Source organism: Cervus canadensis, chromosome 5, assembly GCF_019320065.1.
Source record: "Cervus canadensis isolate Bull #8, Minnesota chromosome 5, ASM1932006v1, whole genome shotgun sequence".
Classification (NCBI taxonomy): domain Eukaryota; kingdom Metazoa; phylum Chordata; class Mammalia; order Artiodactyla; family Cervidae; genus Cervus; species Cervus canadensis.
In genome coordinates, this window is record NC_057390.1 from 1,720,598 (window position 1) to 1,737,963 (window position 17,366).

The 17,366-nt window shown below is 44.5% G+C and overlaps 1 protein-coding gene across 5 annotated transcripts in view; it reads left to right on the forward strand.

The window, feature by feature from the left end:
- The window catches only part of NPHP1 (nephrocystin 1), a 65,666-nt gene extending 50,088 nt beyond the window's left edge, over positions 1 to 15,578 (forward strand). For 2 of the 5 annotated variants that reach the window (XM_043467746.1, XM_043467747.1), the window contains exons 16-20: positions 42 to 141; positions 10,286 to 10,398; positions 12,363 to 12,436; positions 13,034 to 13,078; positions 15,122 to 15,578. In XM_043467746.1, the coding sequence (XP_043323681.1) occupies positions 42 to 141; positions 10,286 to 10,398; positions 12,363 to 12,436; positions 13,034 to 13,078; positions 15,122 to 15,394 (605 nt within the window). In that variant the 3' untranslated portion in view covers positions 15,395 to 15,578. Of the gene's footprint in view, positions 1 to 41; positions 142 to 1,034; positions 1,688 to 1,888; positions 2,064 to 10,285; positions 10,399 to 12,362; positions 12,437 to 13,033; positions 13,079 to 15,121 lie in introns of those variants that run through there. The other 3 variants (XM_043467750.1, XM_043467749.1, XM_043467748.1) reach the window with 3 other exon arrangements.
- The last annotated feature ends 1,788 nt before the right edge of the window (positions 15,579 to 17,366 follow it).

Here is a 17,366-nt window from a genome sequence, read left to right on the forward strand (position 1 = left end):
TAAGCACTAAGTTTTGATACTTATTTTTTCTTTTTTAAAAGCACATGGTAGTGTTTTCCATCAGTTGATGACAATGAGGAGGCAGCCTCAACTTCTAGTGAAACTGAGATCTTTGAACAGAAGATCAAGGAGCACGCTGAGGTCAGTGCCCACGGTTACCTGTCTGGTGAGCTTGGGCTCGTTTGGCGTTTATGGACCTTCTCTCCTTCCAGCTGCTCTTCCTGCTCACGCACCCTTTGTTAGCTTTTTGGTTTTTTCCTCACTGATTCTTCAGCCAAGGATCAGTAGGGAAATGGAATAATAACACATTTCAGATTAACTTACTCTTCAGTTTGCCAGTTAGTACAAATCATAGATATGGTCAAAAGTAGTATAGAAGCTTTTGACTAAGCAGGGCTTATCATCCGTGATCCTTCTCTTAGGGAGCTTTGGGGAACTTTTTAAAAAAAATCATCATGAATTTTTTTTTTTTTTTGGCCACACCACATGGCTTGTGAGATCTTAGTTCCCAGACCAGGGATTGAACTCATGACCTCAGCAGTGAGAGCTCAGAGTCCTAACCACTGGATTGCCAGGAAATTCCCTGGGGAACTTTTTTAAATGTCAGGTTTATTGAGGTATAATTTACACGCAAGTAAAATTTACCCCTTTTACTTTAAGTTCTTTGAGTTTTGACAAGTGTATACAGTCATGTAGCTACCACACAGTCAAGATAAAGAATATTTCTGTCACTCTAAAGAGTGATCTCATGCCCCTTTGTAATCAAATCTCTGGCTGTGGTCTCAGGCAACAGTTGATCAGTTTTCTTTTCCCAGTTTTACCTTTTCCAGAATGGTCTACAAATGGAATCACACAATGCATAGCCTTTGAGTCTGGCTTCTTTCATCTAGCGTAACATAACTGAGATGTGTCCATGCAGTTGTGTGTGTCAGTGTGCGCCTGCATGCGTGCTCAGTTGCCTAAGTCGTGTCCGGCTCTTTTTCGACCCCATGGACTGTAGCCCGCCAGGCTCCTCTGTCCATGGGATTTCCCAGGCAAGAATGCTGGAGTGAGTTGCCATTGCCTTCTCCAGGGGATCTTCCCAACCCAGGGATCGAACCCAAGTCTCCTGCGTCTCCTTCACTGACAGGAGGATTCTTTACCACGGAGCCACCTGGGAAGCCCCATGTGTTAGTGGTTTGCTCCTTTTTGTTCTAACTGGTATTCCATTTGATGGATATACACAATGTGTTTGTTTATTCACCAGTTCAGAGACATTTGGGTTGTTTGTAGGTTTGGGCAATCATGAATAAAGCTACTCTAAATATTTGCATAAGAGTTGTTTGTGTGTGTGGACTTATGTCTTCCTTTCTTATGAGATTACTGGATCATCTGGCCTTTGCTTAACTTTATAAGAAATTGCCAAACTGTTTTCCAATATGACCAGGCTGTTGTATACTCTCTCCAGCAACGTGTGAGAGTTCCTGTTACTCCAATATTCTTGACAGCATTTGATATGATCGATTTTTTCCTGTTTTGCCCATTTTAATAAGTGATTAGTGGTATCTCATGGTGTTTCTAGTTTGCATATTCTTTAGGGAGCTTTTACACTGGTAGCATCCCAGGTCTAGCCATTTCCAACTCAGTAATCTCTTGGACAGGCCATTTACCATCTTTCTCAGGGTCTCAAGGTCTATGTTTTTAAAATGGACATAATAATAATATCAAGCCCCTCAAGCTTTAATGAGGTTTACGGAAATGAAAATATATAAAGCATTTGCCTAGTATTTATGGTACATGCCTCACAGTAATACACAATAAGTATCACAATAATTATTAGTATTATTATCATATGTGTACTCAGTGGATCAGTCATGTCCAGCTCTTTGTGACCCTGTGAACTGTATAGCCCACCAGGCTCCTCTGTCCATGGGATTTCCCAGGCAAGAATGCTGGAGTGGGTTGCCCTCTCCTGCTCCAGGGGGTCTTCCCGACCCAGGAATCGAGCCCGGGTCTCCTGCGTTGCTTTAATGTGTGAGCCGCCAGGAAGCCCCAGTATTGTCATGTGAGTAAATAAATGTAAATATCATATGTGTAGATAAATGTAAACATAATAGCAGATGGCAGTGCTGTCATATAACTTATTCAAATGAGGATGTGCTATGTAGCTGGTAAGATCAGAGAAGTTCAGATCAGGCCTTGGAGTTTTGGAGGAGGCGCCATTGGATGATGTGGGGCTGTGGAGAACATGCAGCATAGGAGGGTGGGCGGAAGGGCGTGGCTCGAGAACAGAGAAGGGGCAGCCGGGCAGCCCCCCGTGACCTGCTGACTGCTGCCGGGCACTCAGGGGTCGGGGAGACTTGGAGCACTCGTGAGCGGCTGCTTTCCTCGCTTGAGATCACACTCCCAGTTTAAGTATCCCTTGTTCTTATCACTAGTACTGAAATGTGTTTCATAATGATAGTGTTAACAGTTCAATCTTTCAACAACCATTAATTGTGTACTCATGGGTAGTATTCACTCTTGGCTCCCCGCTGCCCTGCCCGCCACCCCGGATGTCCACAGAGCCTATAAACTCCCCCTTTTTGGCCAGTCTTTTCTTGGACAATTTTTGTTTTTCAGGATAAAAAAAGAAGCAGCAGCACAGGAGTGGTCTTTGTAAAAGGAAAGCTGTTCCTGTTCGGCCTCATTCTTCCTACTTCTTCAGTCACCTGCTGCTTCTCTGGTTGATAAGCTTTCCAAAGTCTAAAGCACTTCCAAGCATATCTTTCAAGTACAGCTTTTAATAGTGTTTCTTTTGGCTTCACATACTGGCTTGGAGATATGCTTTACAATCTAGACATCAATCTGACTGGGTGAGCAGTGGTCAGATCGACAGGCCCATTCTCCCAAAGCCGTAAATGTTGTTCTGTGTCCTGGATTCTCCCTCAGCCCTCAGCCCCGACCTCAGGAACAGAGGCCCTTGTTGTACATAGTAGGCACCCGAAAAATGTTTGTGAAGTGATTTCAGGGTAGAGCTCTTCCTGCCGCTGTAAAAGCTCTGCCCTGCCGCCTGTGGTCCCTGGCCTCCCTCATCTCATCTCTGTGTGCACGCGACTCTCCTCCCAGAGCCCAGGGAGAGCCCTGAGGGCCATCATGAAATTGGGCTCCACTTTGAGGATCCAAGGGATACCAAGGGATCAGAGATACCAAGGGAACACTTCATGCAAAGATGGGCTCAATAAAGGACAGAAATGATATGGACCTAACAGAAGCAGAAGATATTAAGAAGAGGTGGCAAGAATACATTGAAGAACTGTACAAAAAGGATCTTCATGCCCAGATAATCATGATGGTGAGATCACTCACCTAGAGCCAGACATCCTGGGATGTGAAGTCAAGTGGGCCTTAGGAAGCATCCCTACAAACAGAGTTAGTGGGGTGATGGAATTCCAGTTGAGCTATTTCACATCCTGAAAGATGATGCTGTAAAAGTGCTGCATTCAATATGCCAGCACATTTGGAAAACTCAGCAGTGGCCACAGGACTGGAAAAGGTCAGTTTTCATTCCAGTCCCAAAGAAAGGCAATGCCAAAGGATGTTCAAACTAGCGCACAGTTGCACTCATCTCACACTCCAGTAAAGTAATGCTTAAAATGCTCCAAGCCAGGCTTCAGCAATACGTGAGCCATGAACTTCCAGATGTTCAAGCTGGTTTTAAAGAAAAGGCAGAGGAACCAGAGATCAAATTGCCAACATCCCCTGGATCATCAAAAAAGCAAGAGAATTCCAGAAAAACATCTATTTCTGCTTTATTGACTATGCCAAAGCCTTTGACTGTGTGGATCACAACAAACTGTGGAAAATTCTGATAGAGGTGGGAATATTCACCAGACCACTTGACCTGCCTCTTGAGAAACCTGTATGCAGGTCAGGAAGCAACGGTTAGAACTGGACATGGAGCAACAGACTGGTTCCAAATAGGAAAAGGAGTATGTCAAGGCTGTATATTGTCACCCTGCTTATTTAACTTATGAGAAACACTGGGCTGGATGAAGCTCAAGCTGGAATCAAAAGATTGCTGGGAGAAATATCAATAACCTCAGAAATGCAGATGACACCACCGTTATGGCAGAAAGCAAAGAAGAACTAAAAAGCCTCTTGATGAAAGTGAAAGAGGAGAGTGAAAAAGTTGACTTAAAGCTCAACATTCAGAAAACTAAGATCATGGCATGCGGTCCCTTCACTTCATGGCAAATAGATGGAGAAACAATGGAAACAGTGGCTGACTTTACTTTTTTGGGCTCCAAAATCACTGCAGATGGTGATTGCAGCCATGAAATTAAAAGACACTTACTCCTTGGAAGAAAAGTTATGACCAACCTAGGTAGCATATTAAAAAGCAGAGACATTACTTTGCCAACAAAGGTCCATGTAGTCAAGGCTATGGTTTTTCCAGTGGTCATGTATGGAAATGAGAGTTGGATTATAAAGGAAGCTGAGCACCGAAGAATTGATACTTTTGAACTACGGTGTTGGAGAAGACTCTTGAGAGTCCCTTGGACTGCAAGGAAATCCAACCAGTCTATCCTAAAGGAAATCAGTCCTGAATATTCATTGACAAGACTGATGTTGAAGCTGAAACTCCAATACTTTGGCCACCTGATGCGAAGAGCTGATTCATTTGAAAAGACCCTGATGCTGGGAAAGATTGAGGGCAGGAGGAGAAGGGAACAACAGAGGATGAGTTGATTGGATGTCATCACTGACTCGATGGACATGGGTTTGGGTAGAAGTTGGTGTTGGACAGGGAGGCCTGGCGTGCTGCAGTCCATGGGATCATAAAGCGTCGGACATGACTGAGCGACTGAACTGACCAACTGACTGACTTGCAGAATCCAGAAATGTGCACTCCTGTTAGTGTCCAGTGTGGGCCTTGGGACCTGCCAGTAGGACTGTGGCCTCAGGCAGGCTGTCCCAGAGACAGGCTGTGGGCAGGGAGAAGCCAGAGGCCCGGGCCCTGCTGCAGAGCCATGGGCTATGGTGCAAGGGCTGTGCTGTGGATTCAAGGTAAGAGGCTGGGTGCAGGTGTGTCCTGGAGGTGGGCCTTGAGGTGGGGTTAACCCTGCTCAATCTCCTCTCCCTGACCTGCTTCTCATAGTGGGTGGAAAAAGAAGGCATTAATGCTACCAATGGGGCTTCCCCAGTGGCTCAGTGGTAAAGAATCTGCCTGCCATGCAGGAGATGCAGGAGATTTGGATTCTATCCCTGGGTCGGGAAGATACCCTGGAGGAGGGCATGGCAACCCGCTCCAGTATTCTTGCCTGGAAAACTCCACGAAAAGAGGAGCCTGACGGAGTCCCTGGGTTTGCAAAGAGTCGAACATGACTGGGCACACACACACACAATTCTACCAATAGCCTTCCTCCTTCTCTGCTCCAAAAGTCTGCCCCACCTCTGTCCCCACTCCCTGGTGCTTAAGAACTTCATCTTTTGAGACTTCCCTGGCAGTCCTGTGGTTAAGACACTGCACTTCCACTGCAGGAGGCACAGGTTTGATCTTTGGTCAGGGAACTAGTCCCACATGCTACAAAAAAAAAAAAAAAAAAACACCATCATCTTTGTTTAGCCAAATTTCTCTGCCTGAAAAGAAAGGACAGGGACTCTTTTTTGTTACGCCAAGGGTCATATACCAATGTGGGTAGAGCCAAGGGAAGGAAGCCCAATTATAATCTATCAGTGCCCAGTTTCCCCCGTATCCTTGCTGGCCAGCTTCATCCTGCCCTCTCACAAGCCAGCAGTGTTCCCTGTGTGTCTCCTAGGCTGTCAGGAGCGGGTGAATCAATGTGGACTCGTCTTCTTTTTATGTATTTATTTTTGGCTGCCCTGGCTCTTCGTTGCTGCACACGGGCTTTCTCTTCTCTAGTTGCAGCAAGTAGGGGCTACTCTCTAGCTGCAGTGCGTGGGCTTCTGATTGCTATGGCTTTTCTTGTTGCAGAGCAAGGGCTCTGGGGCGTGGGCTCAACAGCTGTGGTTCCTGGGCTCTATGACACAGGCTCAGAAGTGGTGTACAGGCTTAGTTGCCCCACTACACATGGGATCTTCCCGGAACCCACGTCACTGGCATTGGCAGGCGGATTCTCCCCCACTGAGCCACTGGAGAAGCCCTGGACTAATTTTCTTGACCAGAGAAGCGGCCGCGGAATCCTATGCCTGGATCTCCTTTTACAGAGACAACTGTGATTGTGTGCACCCTCAGCTGAGACAAAACAGGGAGCAAATAGATCCTTACCTTTCACCAAGACTTGGTTTTCTGATTTTGGAGCTGTTTTTTGATGGGATGTAACTTGATATGATTTGACCAAATGCATGCTTTTTCTCTCTCTGCTTTACTTTTAATTTTTTAAATTATTTTTTAATTGTTTTTTTTTTTTTTACAGTAAGTCCTTGTTGGTTATCCATTTTAAACATAGCCATGTGTACATATCAAATCCTAAACCAAAGACATGTTTTTAAACTCCTGATGAGGGAAAGCCCTAGATTTAGACCCAGGCTCCCAGTGCATTGGCTCTGAATCCTGAGAAACCCTGGTCTGTGGGAGTAGGCTATATGTCTGGGTATAAATTTGCTATAAATTTATTTTCCTTTGCCTTTCTGATGTATCTCATCTTTTTTTTCTCTTTTACTTCCATTGTATTGTTGCTAAAAATAAAGGAAGTAGCAGTGTTACTTGTGTGTTAGTTGCTCAGTCGTGTCCAACTATTTCCAACCCCATGGACTGTAGCCCGCCAGCCTCCTCTGTCCATGGAATTCTCCAGGCAAGAATACTGGAGTGGGTTGCCATTCCCTTCTCCAGCAGATCTTCCTGACCCAGGGATTGAACCCAGGTCTCCTGCCTTGCAGGCAGATTCTTTACCATCTGAGCCCCCAGGGAAGCACCAGGAAGTTACTTGCCCGGGGCCTGTTATCATGTTTATTGTACTTCTGCTGGTCTCTCTGTGAGGTCAGAAAGGTATATCTTTACTTCTTCAGCTTAGAACTTTCTGGCCATCTTGGGTTTGGGAAAATCAAAGAATTTCCCTAAAGGAAACTCTGATAAAGAGCCAGCAGCATTGCTTTGTGTTATGGTGAGGTGCCAGAAGGAAAGGAGTGCCCACACAGTGGGCTCTGAAGACCTCTCCCACAGGCTGGCCGCAGTGCCTGCCAGATGGAGCAAGCAGGCTGCTCTGGGAGAGAAGGGGAGGGGAGGATGGAAGGAAGGTTCCACCCCTTCCCCTTGCAGAATTAATGGCTGTTTTTCAGCATGCGACGAGTTTGGGCATGCCCCTGAAACACTGCCCACATGAGCCACAGAGCAGAGGGTGGGAGGCAGGATAAGCCTTGGGAATCACAGCGTGAAAACAAGAAGGCACGTGGTGGCATCAGGGCAGCTTCCGTGTTCCCCGCAGCCAGTCCTTGACGTCTAGGTCAGGTATACACAAGATCAGAATTTTATTAGGGTTGGAAAAAGATGACTTCTGACTCTGTGTACCAAATGTGGTATATGAATTTAAGTGTGGTAAGAGAATCTATCTTGCATTTTTGACATTTCTAGAAGTGCAAGGGTTATGGAGTGGTCAAGGTTTCTTATCTAAATTATGTGAAACTCCCCATGGAGGTCACATTCATTCTGTTCTCTTCCAACTGACTAGAAGCCTGGATGTTACCTGTGTGATTAACTTTCCCTTCTAAAATTCTCATCCTAGAAATTAGAATAAAGGGTTAATTTCTGAAACTAAGATATCCTTTGTAAGGTGAGGTGGTTTTTCTTAGCTCAAAGACATCTTCCCCTTTGATAAGAGTACATTGTTTGCCAGGCTTTTGAGATTTCTTCTGTGGTCACTCTTCATGCTTAGCGACAGAGTTCATGTGCTTCTAAACATGACACTTAGAAAATGTGTGTTTGGGGTGACTCAGGACGTTTTCTCGAGTGTCTGCTCAGGGCAGCCCCAGGGCTCGGTCCCCGCTAGTGCTGTGTGCACCCGGTGTCTGGTCTGTAGACTGTCTCTCTGGCTGTGTCGCGTCTTGGCTGCAGCGTGAAGCATCTTCATGTCATCTGGGGTCTCTGTGGGCCCTCCAGCTGTGGCACGCGGGCATTAGTTGCTCCTCAGCATGTGGGGTCTTAGTTCTCCGACCAGGGATTGAACCCACATTCCCTACATTGCAAGACAGACTCTCCATCACTGGACCACCAGAGAAGCCCCCGGCTTCAGGTTTAATATCCACATAGCTGTGAATTTTCCAGTTTTTCTTCTGCTGTTGGTTTCTAGCTTCATTCCATTGCGATCAGAAAAGATACTTTGGGGGGAAAAAAGAAAGCATACTTTATATAAGTTGTCTTTTAAATTGTTAGGACTTATTTTGTGTCCAGCATATGGCTATCTTGGAGAATGTTCCTTGATCACTTGAGAAAAATGTATATTCTGCTACTGGGCAGTGTTCTGTATACGTCTGTCAGTTACAGTTGGTCTACAGTGTAGTTCAGGTTCTCTTTCCTTCCTGATCTGTCTGGTTTTCCTCCAGGCACAAGAAGCCTGGCAGGCTGCAGTCCATAAGGCCGCACAGAGTCAGACACGACTGAAGCAACATGGCATGCCTGCATGCTGGTCGTTCTGTCCCTTGCTGGAGGGGGAGTACTGAGGTCTCCTCCTGTGATCGCAGACCTGTTTCTCTCTTCGCTTCTGTCAGTGTGCACTTCATATTTCTAGCAGCTCTGATGTTTATTGTATATGTTTATAGTTGTTATGTTTTCTTAATGAATTGGCCCTCTTATCATTGTAGAACATCTTTCATTGTCTCTTGTAACAGCCTTTTGGCCTTAAAGTCTCCTGTCTGATATCAGTATATCTGAGCAGTATATCTTCTCTCTTTGTTAACTATTTGTATGGAATATTAACTATCCTTTTATTTTCAACCTATGAATGTCCTTACATCTAAAGTGGGTCTCTTGTAGATAGAATACAGTTGGATCCTGTTTTTAAAAAAATCTATTCTGCCAATCTGTGTCTTTGGACTGAGGAGTTTAATCCACTTACATTTAAAGTAATTGCTAATGTGGAAGGACTCAATTGTATTTTGTTATCCATTTTCTGTACATCCTAGGTTTTTTTTTTTTTTTTTTGTCCCTCATTTCCCCCCTTACTGCCATCTTTTGGTTTTAATTGACATTTTCACAGTGATCCATTTTGATTCCCTTTTCATTACCTTTTGTGTATAGATTTTTTTCTTTCTGGTTACCATGAAAATTACATACAACATCCTAAAGTTCTTATGGTCTATTTTAAACTGATATCAACTTACCTTCAATATTGAAATTTTTTTGTTCTCGAACACTTACTATGTACCAGGCATTCCCTTAAGCTTTCCGCATTTACCTCATTTTAATCTTTTTAATAACCTGAAATGCAGGTATGACTATCTGTGTTCTACAAATGAAGAAACCAAAACTCAAGGATAAAATTAACTCCAAAGCACATAGCTTGGAAGTAGCAAAGTCAGAATTCAGTCTGATCTGTCACACCCTCCTGTGTCCCACCCAGCATGGTGAAAAGCTTGAATTCGTGTTTCCTCTGCATTCATCACAGCGGGTGGGGGTGGCAACACGGCTTTGTTAAAACTCGGCAGCTGACTAGTCCCGTTCTTTCTAATTGATGACTTTTATTTTCTATTTGACATTTGACATGGATGTGTATGCAAACGTGGAACAGAAATTGTAACTCAGAGTTGTGACTTGAAAGTATACACATAAAAATAAAAGTTTTTTGAAGTTTAACATGGCCAACATGTTATAGTTAACTTATATAACATTAACTTAGACTTAACATTAAGGAAATTTTTCTTAACATTCTTTTCAATAATTAAGCAAAACTCAGAACTCTTCATTAGACTGATGAGTATACATTTAAAAAGCACCACCAAAAATAATAATAATAAAATAAAATAAAAAGCACCACCAGCTCGGTTCAGTCACGTTCAGTCGCTCAGTCGTGTCCGACTCTTTGCGACCCCATGGACTGCGGCACACCAGGCTTCCCTGTCTGTCACCAACTCCGAGAGCTTACTCAAACTCACGTCCGTCGAGCTGGTGATGCCAAACAACCAGCTCATCCTCTGTCTTCCCCTTCTCCTCCTGCCTTCAATCTTTCCCAGCATCAGGGTCTTTTCCAGTGAGTCGGTTCTTTGCGTCAGGTGGCCAAAGTATTGGAGCTTCAGCTTCAGCACCATAGGTTGGATCATAGGGGATTGCTTAATGAATATGTTAAACAATGTATTCTTTCTTCTTTAATAGTCTACTACCAGAAACATTAATTGGAAGCATGTGCTGCGTCCATTTGTTGATATTTTATCGCCAGATTCTTGGAGATGTTCTCCTGAAAGACAGGATGAGCCTGAGCAGTGCAGGTGAGACATCTTTGTAGTTTCCTCACTTGTCACAGTGCCCCATGCTTTGAGTAAATGTAACCTCTGCCAGCCTGTATCTTCTGCTTCTGAAGGCGACAGTTGGAATAAAATATTGAGAAGAGCATCAGTGACCATCAGTGACTTCACTTGCAAAGTCTTGTGCTCAGCGTGCATCCTATGAGTTCAGTATGTGTTCTGTTCTTTACCATATTCACTTTTCACATCTTAGATTCTGGAGACTTGAGACCCAAATTTCATATATAATCATATTTTTCCCTTAGTGTCTTTAATAATGTTTTTACTGGGTGTTTGGTATACATATCCTCCTTTTGGGAAGAGAACAAATTACCCCCAGATAACTGGTTTTAATGCAAGAAGTTTAAACATCAGTAAAATTGGTGAGACCAAGTGAGAGGTATTCATGGGTTCTATATTGCAACTTTTTTGTCAGCTTGAAACTTTTCCCCAGTAAAATGTTAAAAAGTAACTTTAAAAAAATCAGTGAGTTGTCACACATGATTGAAGTTGGCTAGAGATTGGCATATGTTGTAAGAATTCCCTCTAAAAAAGTTTCGTTTTATTGGATATTCTTGATTGAGTGGGTACTACACACCAGGGCATGTATCCTTATCCTGGTGGAGCCACAAACTTCAAACACAAAGTTATGTGAATAATCCTTTTTAACCGTAAATGTTCTGAAGGGAAATACACAATAAGAGCATACACTAGGAAGACCTGAATTAATGTGTGGGATGAAGGAAGGCTTTTCCAAGCAAGGAATATGTAAGACAAGACCTGAGACAGGAGTAAGACATACAGGGGAGATGGGTGGGCTTGGATCCCTTCTGGCTAGAAGGACCAGCGTGTCTGAAGACCCAAGGCAAGAAAGTGCTGAGTGCACTGGAGGAATTGCAATTGAAAGCAGGCAGTGTGGCCGGAATGGAGTAAGGAGAGAGAACCCCAGGATGGCTTAGCACTCGTGGACAGGCGGGGTTCGTGGTTAGACACATGTTCTCTCCCTGGAGACGCAATACCTGGGTAGGCAAGTAGAAATGGAACTCAGAGAAGCACCAGCACTCCTCAAGGAATAATTATAACTCTAAAGGAAGCACAGTTTAAGCCTTTCGGTCATCACATGCCTTTGAATTGGTTTCAGTGACTCTAGAAAAACTTCATGAATGACATGACGCCTTAAAGAGGATAAGGCTTATTAGGTTTTTTTTATAGGTAAGAAGGCTACTCAAAATTGTTGACTTTATTTGGATCTGAGCATCCGACTAAACCTCGTAAGACCTAGAGGAAGGATTTTTCTCAACCGAGAACACAAGATTGTGGAAGTCACTGCCCTTGCCACTTGTGGGGTGTCCTTCCTGGTGTGTGTCTTTGCACGCGCCCTTGTTGACTGTGAGATATCAGTGTTCTCCTGCACAGTATGTAGGCACATGGCCGTCTCCTGCGCCTTTCAGTGTCCCCACCACCATCGAGGTCCTCCCGAGCAACGGGGAGCTGGAGTCAGGCCGGACCCGCCCGCCCTCCGCCTCCTTTCCCTGGGTGCCTGCTGGTTCCCACTCAGCCTTCCGAGAGCATGGGTGCCTTGTAATTGGGAGATTCCTCTTACCGCACCACACTTCAGTCATGAGGAGGAAAGGGAGGTAGGGAAAAAAACACAGAAAGAAAATCGGGATTTTCCAGTCTGACTCTGTTCAGAGCCACCTTGCTCCCATCCTGAAAGCTCTACTTGATACCAGACTCATTTCAGAACCCCCGGGTTGTGGATGTGGAGACAGGTGGGGATTGGGGGGGGACAGCTTCCAGCCCTCCAAGAGGTTGAAGTGGGTAGAGTGTGTAATCAGCAAATCATGTGGCACAGTAATTTCAATCTGAATGAATATTTGTATGTCTATTGCCATAAATTACATTGGATGAAGCTTATATAAAATCCTTCCTGTTCTTTTGTATTTCAGATTTAATTAGTAATCCAGTACTGGCCACCTTCCCCAAGCTCTTGGAGGAGTCAGACATAATGGATGCACTCAGGGTGGGTAGTATGTGTCATGATGGAGGCCTGCTGGGCCCCAGAAGGTCTTCAGTTCATGCTTTTGTGGGGCTAATTGAACTCTGGGTGTTTTATTTCTTTAAAGAAGCTTTTCTGAAACTTTGTGCACAGATTAGAAATATTTACTTAAAAGTGAAAGTGTTAGTCACTCAGCTGTGTCCAACTCTTTGCGACCCCATGGACTGTAGCCCTCCAGGCTCCTCTGTCCGTGGAATTCTCCAGGCCTGAATACTGGGGTGGAAAGCCATTCCCTTCTCCAGGGGATCTTCCTGACCCAGGGATGGAACCCCGGTCTCCTGCATTGCAGGCGGGCTCTTTACTGTCTGAGCCACCAGGCAAACCTGTTAAATTAGTTCCTACTTGTAGCTTGTGAAGAATCGCTTGCTGATACATTCCGCCTACTCCATCTGGTTTGGGTCCTTAGGACTTGATGCCTAACTAGAGATCCACTGCTCACGTGAGCCGGTTCTGTATGTCGTTTTTAACCCTGCCTGTAAGTTTACTTACAGAGTGAAGTTGCAGAGATGTGGCAAAGACTTGGGAATACTCATTAATCTAGTGTTTCTGTTTGCTTTTTAGAGTTCCTGGGCTGAGAAAGAGAGTACGTTAAAAAGATCAGAGAAGGTAACGTGACGGTCCACCCCAGACTTCACAGCTCTGTGCTCAGTGTTCGCTACACGTCCTAACCGCACGTCTTCTTTAGCTGAAGTGGCCATTCTCATAATCCCTGTTGACAGTTCAACCTTGTTATTATGGTTCCAAAGACACCTTCAAAGAAGGCTATGGGTGATCAATTCTAAGCATTTAAAAAAACACTTGATCAAGTTAGTCATTTCAGACACACTTTTTTTTTCCTTTCAATTTTTAGTGTCTTTATCTTCTCCCATGTTCCTTGGGGAGATTTTTTTTTCTGTTTCTTTTTTATTTTTTAAATTATGAAAGTATGATAACACATTTACAGGAAAGTTGGAAATATAGACCAAAGTTACATACAATTCCACTGTATATTACAGTTGTTTTTTTAAGTAGATAAACTAAGATTTTTAGTTGGTGTTTCAATATCAAGCTCTCAAAAATGAATAGAATGAATATGCAGGAAAGTAGAAGGATATAATGGACCTGAAAAACACCATGAACCAATTCAACATAATTAAGATGTATACAATTTTCACACAACAGTAGGCTACAAATTCTATTCAGCTTCCCATAGACCATAGGAGATGCTGGAACATATCCAGAGGCATAAAACAAGTACAAAAATTTGATGGTCTAAAGGTATTGAAACCATACAGAGTCTGTTCTTTTATGTTTCTAACTGTGGAATTATGTTAGAAATCAATATCAAAAATCTTTTAAAATAACCCACATATTTTCAAGTGCAATGTGACATTTACCAAGAGAGTCAGACCACTGAGTTTTATTGAATTGAGGGGAAGTTTCTAAGCCAAAGTATTCCAGCTGCCTATCAGATTTCTCTCATTAAAAAAAAAAATTCCCTGGCTCTCAAAGTCCATATCAGGTACAGAGAAGTAAGAGGAAAATTGGCATAAGCTGCACCTTACTTTGAAAGCACGCGTGACTGTGCGTCCGTGGCCCAGAGCGTGTCGTTACCAGACTGAGCTCGCAGCAATCAATGTGCAGTGGCTTGACTGCTCTAGTCCAAGACTGACAAAGTGTTTTGGTAAAGGGCCAGAGAGTAAATATTTTTGGCTTTGCAGGCCACATGCTCTCTGTCTCAAACACCCCACTCTGCCTTTGTAATGCAAGGCAGCTCCAGGCGGTATTGAACACCTGAGTAGGACTGGTTCTGTAAGACTATAAAAAGAGATGGAGGTGGGCTGCATGGGGCCCATGGGCCACGGTTTTTGGACTTTTAATCTGAACTTTTCATTATCCTCAAGGAACATGGGAGAACAAAGAAAGACACTAAAAATTGAAAGGAAAAAAAAAAGGTGTATATACTGTATCCTTATTTGAGCTTCTGTTCGACCCAAATTGGCAGGTTTAATGCTGCTCTTGCTCAGTAGTGGACAGATGCTGGGCCTCGGGTCTGTAGAAGCAGCCTCTCCAGCTCCCCCTGGAGGGGTCGTGTCTCAGTGCAAACCTCCTGCACCCCTGCAATGCCCGCCTGAGCTGTGGAGCTGGGCTGCCTGCCCTTGGGATGTCACCCGGCTCCTGCTCTGGGGGAGGAGGGGTTGACAAGACACCCTTACTCCTTGGGCTCCTTTCTCTGGATTTCAGGCTGCTACGCTTCTCCTGTGACGCCTTGGGCTAATTCAGTGATCCAGCTGGCTTCACACTGTGTCTTCTTAGTTCCATGTACCTGGAACCGCCCTTTGCCCCAGAATTAGACTCCAGTGCCCCTGTCTCCTTGATGGAGTGTGCGAGACCCTCAGTGGAGCTCAGTGGGCACCCTGGGTTCAAGGAGTCCCTCTCAGACCCTCAGAGAGAACCTCTCGTTTGTCCCCGAGGTGACTCCTGCTGTGTCCGTGTCCTGACTGAACAGCTGGTTCAGAGCCCATTACCTGCCGGGGATTCCTATCCCCGGCACCTCCATCCCACCACCTCCCTCGACGGCTTCCAGTTAACAGAGTCCCTAGATGTAACACTTGAGAAGTAATGGCACGGGTCCGCTCACAGTGACTGTTGTGGCTGGTGTGTTTCCAGAGAGACAGGGAGCTGCTGACGGCCGTGTTCCTGCTGGTCTACCACGACTGCGTGCTCCCCCTGCTGCACTCCGCGCTCCTGCCCCCGTTTAGGTGGGCCGAGGAGGAGACTGAGGCTGCCCGGTGGAAGGTCATCGCCAACTTCCTCAAGCAAAACCAGGAAAATGAGGGCGTCCTCCAGGTTCTGCTGTCGCCGGAGGGGGTCCATGAGCCTTTTGACATTTCTGAGCAGACCTATGACTTCTTGGGTGAAAGAAGGAAGAACATAGCCTGACAGCCGTGGCCTTTGACCCTCAGCTTCCCGCTGAGCCTGATAGACCCCCCACGATGCCCTGCACCACGTGGCCCAACCAGAACTCACGGTCCCGTCACTTCTCTGTACAGGCCACATTCTATAGGAAATGTTTATCTGATCATTTGAATATGTGTCATACAGTAAAGCAAATTTTTATAAGTAATAATTTAAAGAGAATTTTTTTTTTCAAAAAACAACTGCTACATTTCTTTTAAAATTGAGTGTAGTTGAGTATAGTATGTTGAGGATGAGATGGTTAAGACAGCATCACTGACTGAATGGACATGAGTCTGAGCAAACTCTGGGAGACAGTGAAGGACAGGGAAGCCTGGCGTGCTGCCGTCCGTGGGGTCATGAAGTGTCGAACACAACTTAGTGGCGGAATCAATGTGAAAGTTTCAGGTATACAGCAGAGTGATTGACAGTTTTTAAAAAGTACGTTCTATTTAAAGCTGTTATAAAATACTGGCTATGTTCCCTGTGTTGTACAATATGTCCTTGTACTATGTTTATTTTCTACTTCATACTTTTATCCCCTATCTTTCCCATCCCCGTTTTCCTCTCTGCACTGGTAACACTAGTTTGTTCTCTGTGTCTGTTTCTTTTTTTCAGTGGAAGTATAATTGATTTCAATGTTGTGTTAATTTCTTCTGTAGAGCAAAGTGAGCCAGTGACACATACATATATACATTCTTTTTTAATATTCTTTCCCCTTACAGTTTATCATAGGATATTGGATATAGTTCCTTGTGCTATGTTGTAGGACCTGTTGTCCATCCATTCTATATGTAATTTGTTGTTATTTAGTCACTAAGTCATGTCTGACTTTTTGTGACCCCACAGACTGTAACCCACCATGCTCTTCTGTCCGTGGGATTTCCCAGGCAAGAATACTGGAGTGGGTTGCCATTTCCTTCTCCAGGGGATCTTCCTGACCCAGGGATTGAACCAGCATCTCCTGCATTGGCAGGCAGATTCTTTACCACTGAGCCAGCAGGGAAGCCCTTCTATATGTAACACCAACTAACATTTAAGTTGACTATATCTATACATTTGTATAAAAGCAAGATTTTATCAAAACTCAAATATTTATGATTATTCAAGAAAGTGAAAATATAATCCACAGAATAGGAGAAGATATTTACAAATAATATATCTGGTAAGTGTCTAGGAAACAGAATGGGGATTCCCCAGTGGCTCAGTGGTAAAGAATCCACCTGCAATGCAGGAGATATGGGTTTGATCCCTGGATTGGGAAGGTCCCCCGGAGGAGAGCATGGCAACTCACTCCAGTATTCTTGCTTGAAAAATCCATGGACAGAGGAGCCTAGAAGGCTGCAGTCCATTGGGTTGCAAAGAGTTGGACACAACAGAAGTGACTAAGCACGCACACACGTGCAAGTTTTGCTAATAAAATTTATGTTGTGAAATGAGGAAATCAGGATAATCTATTTGAGAAAGCTGTGTTATTGATCACTCACTTCAGTCTAATATTTGAACGTGCCTTCTCTTTTGCTCAGTTGTTCTGTCATGTCCGACTCTTTAGTGACCCTCTGGTCTGTAACCCACCAGGCACCTCTGTTCAGGAGATTTTTCTCAAGAATACTGGAGTGGGTTGCCATTTCCTCCTCCAGGGGATCTTCCCCACCCAGGGATCCAACCCGAATCTCCTGCATTGGCAGGCAGATTCTTTACCCCTGAGGCACCTGGGAAGCCCAGGTTTATTCTAATTAGATATAAAAACAAATCGAGTTGTGCTTTTTTTTGCTACTGCTAAGTCGCTTCAGTCGTGTCTGACTCTGTGCGACCCCATAGACGGCAGCCCACCAGGATCCCCCGTCCCTGGAATTCTCAAGGCAAGAATATTGGAGTGGGTTGCCATTTCCTTCTCCAATGCATGAAAGTGAAAAGTGAAAGGGAAGTCGCTCAGTCGTGTCTGACTCTTTGCGAC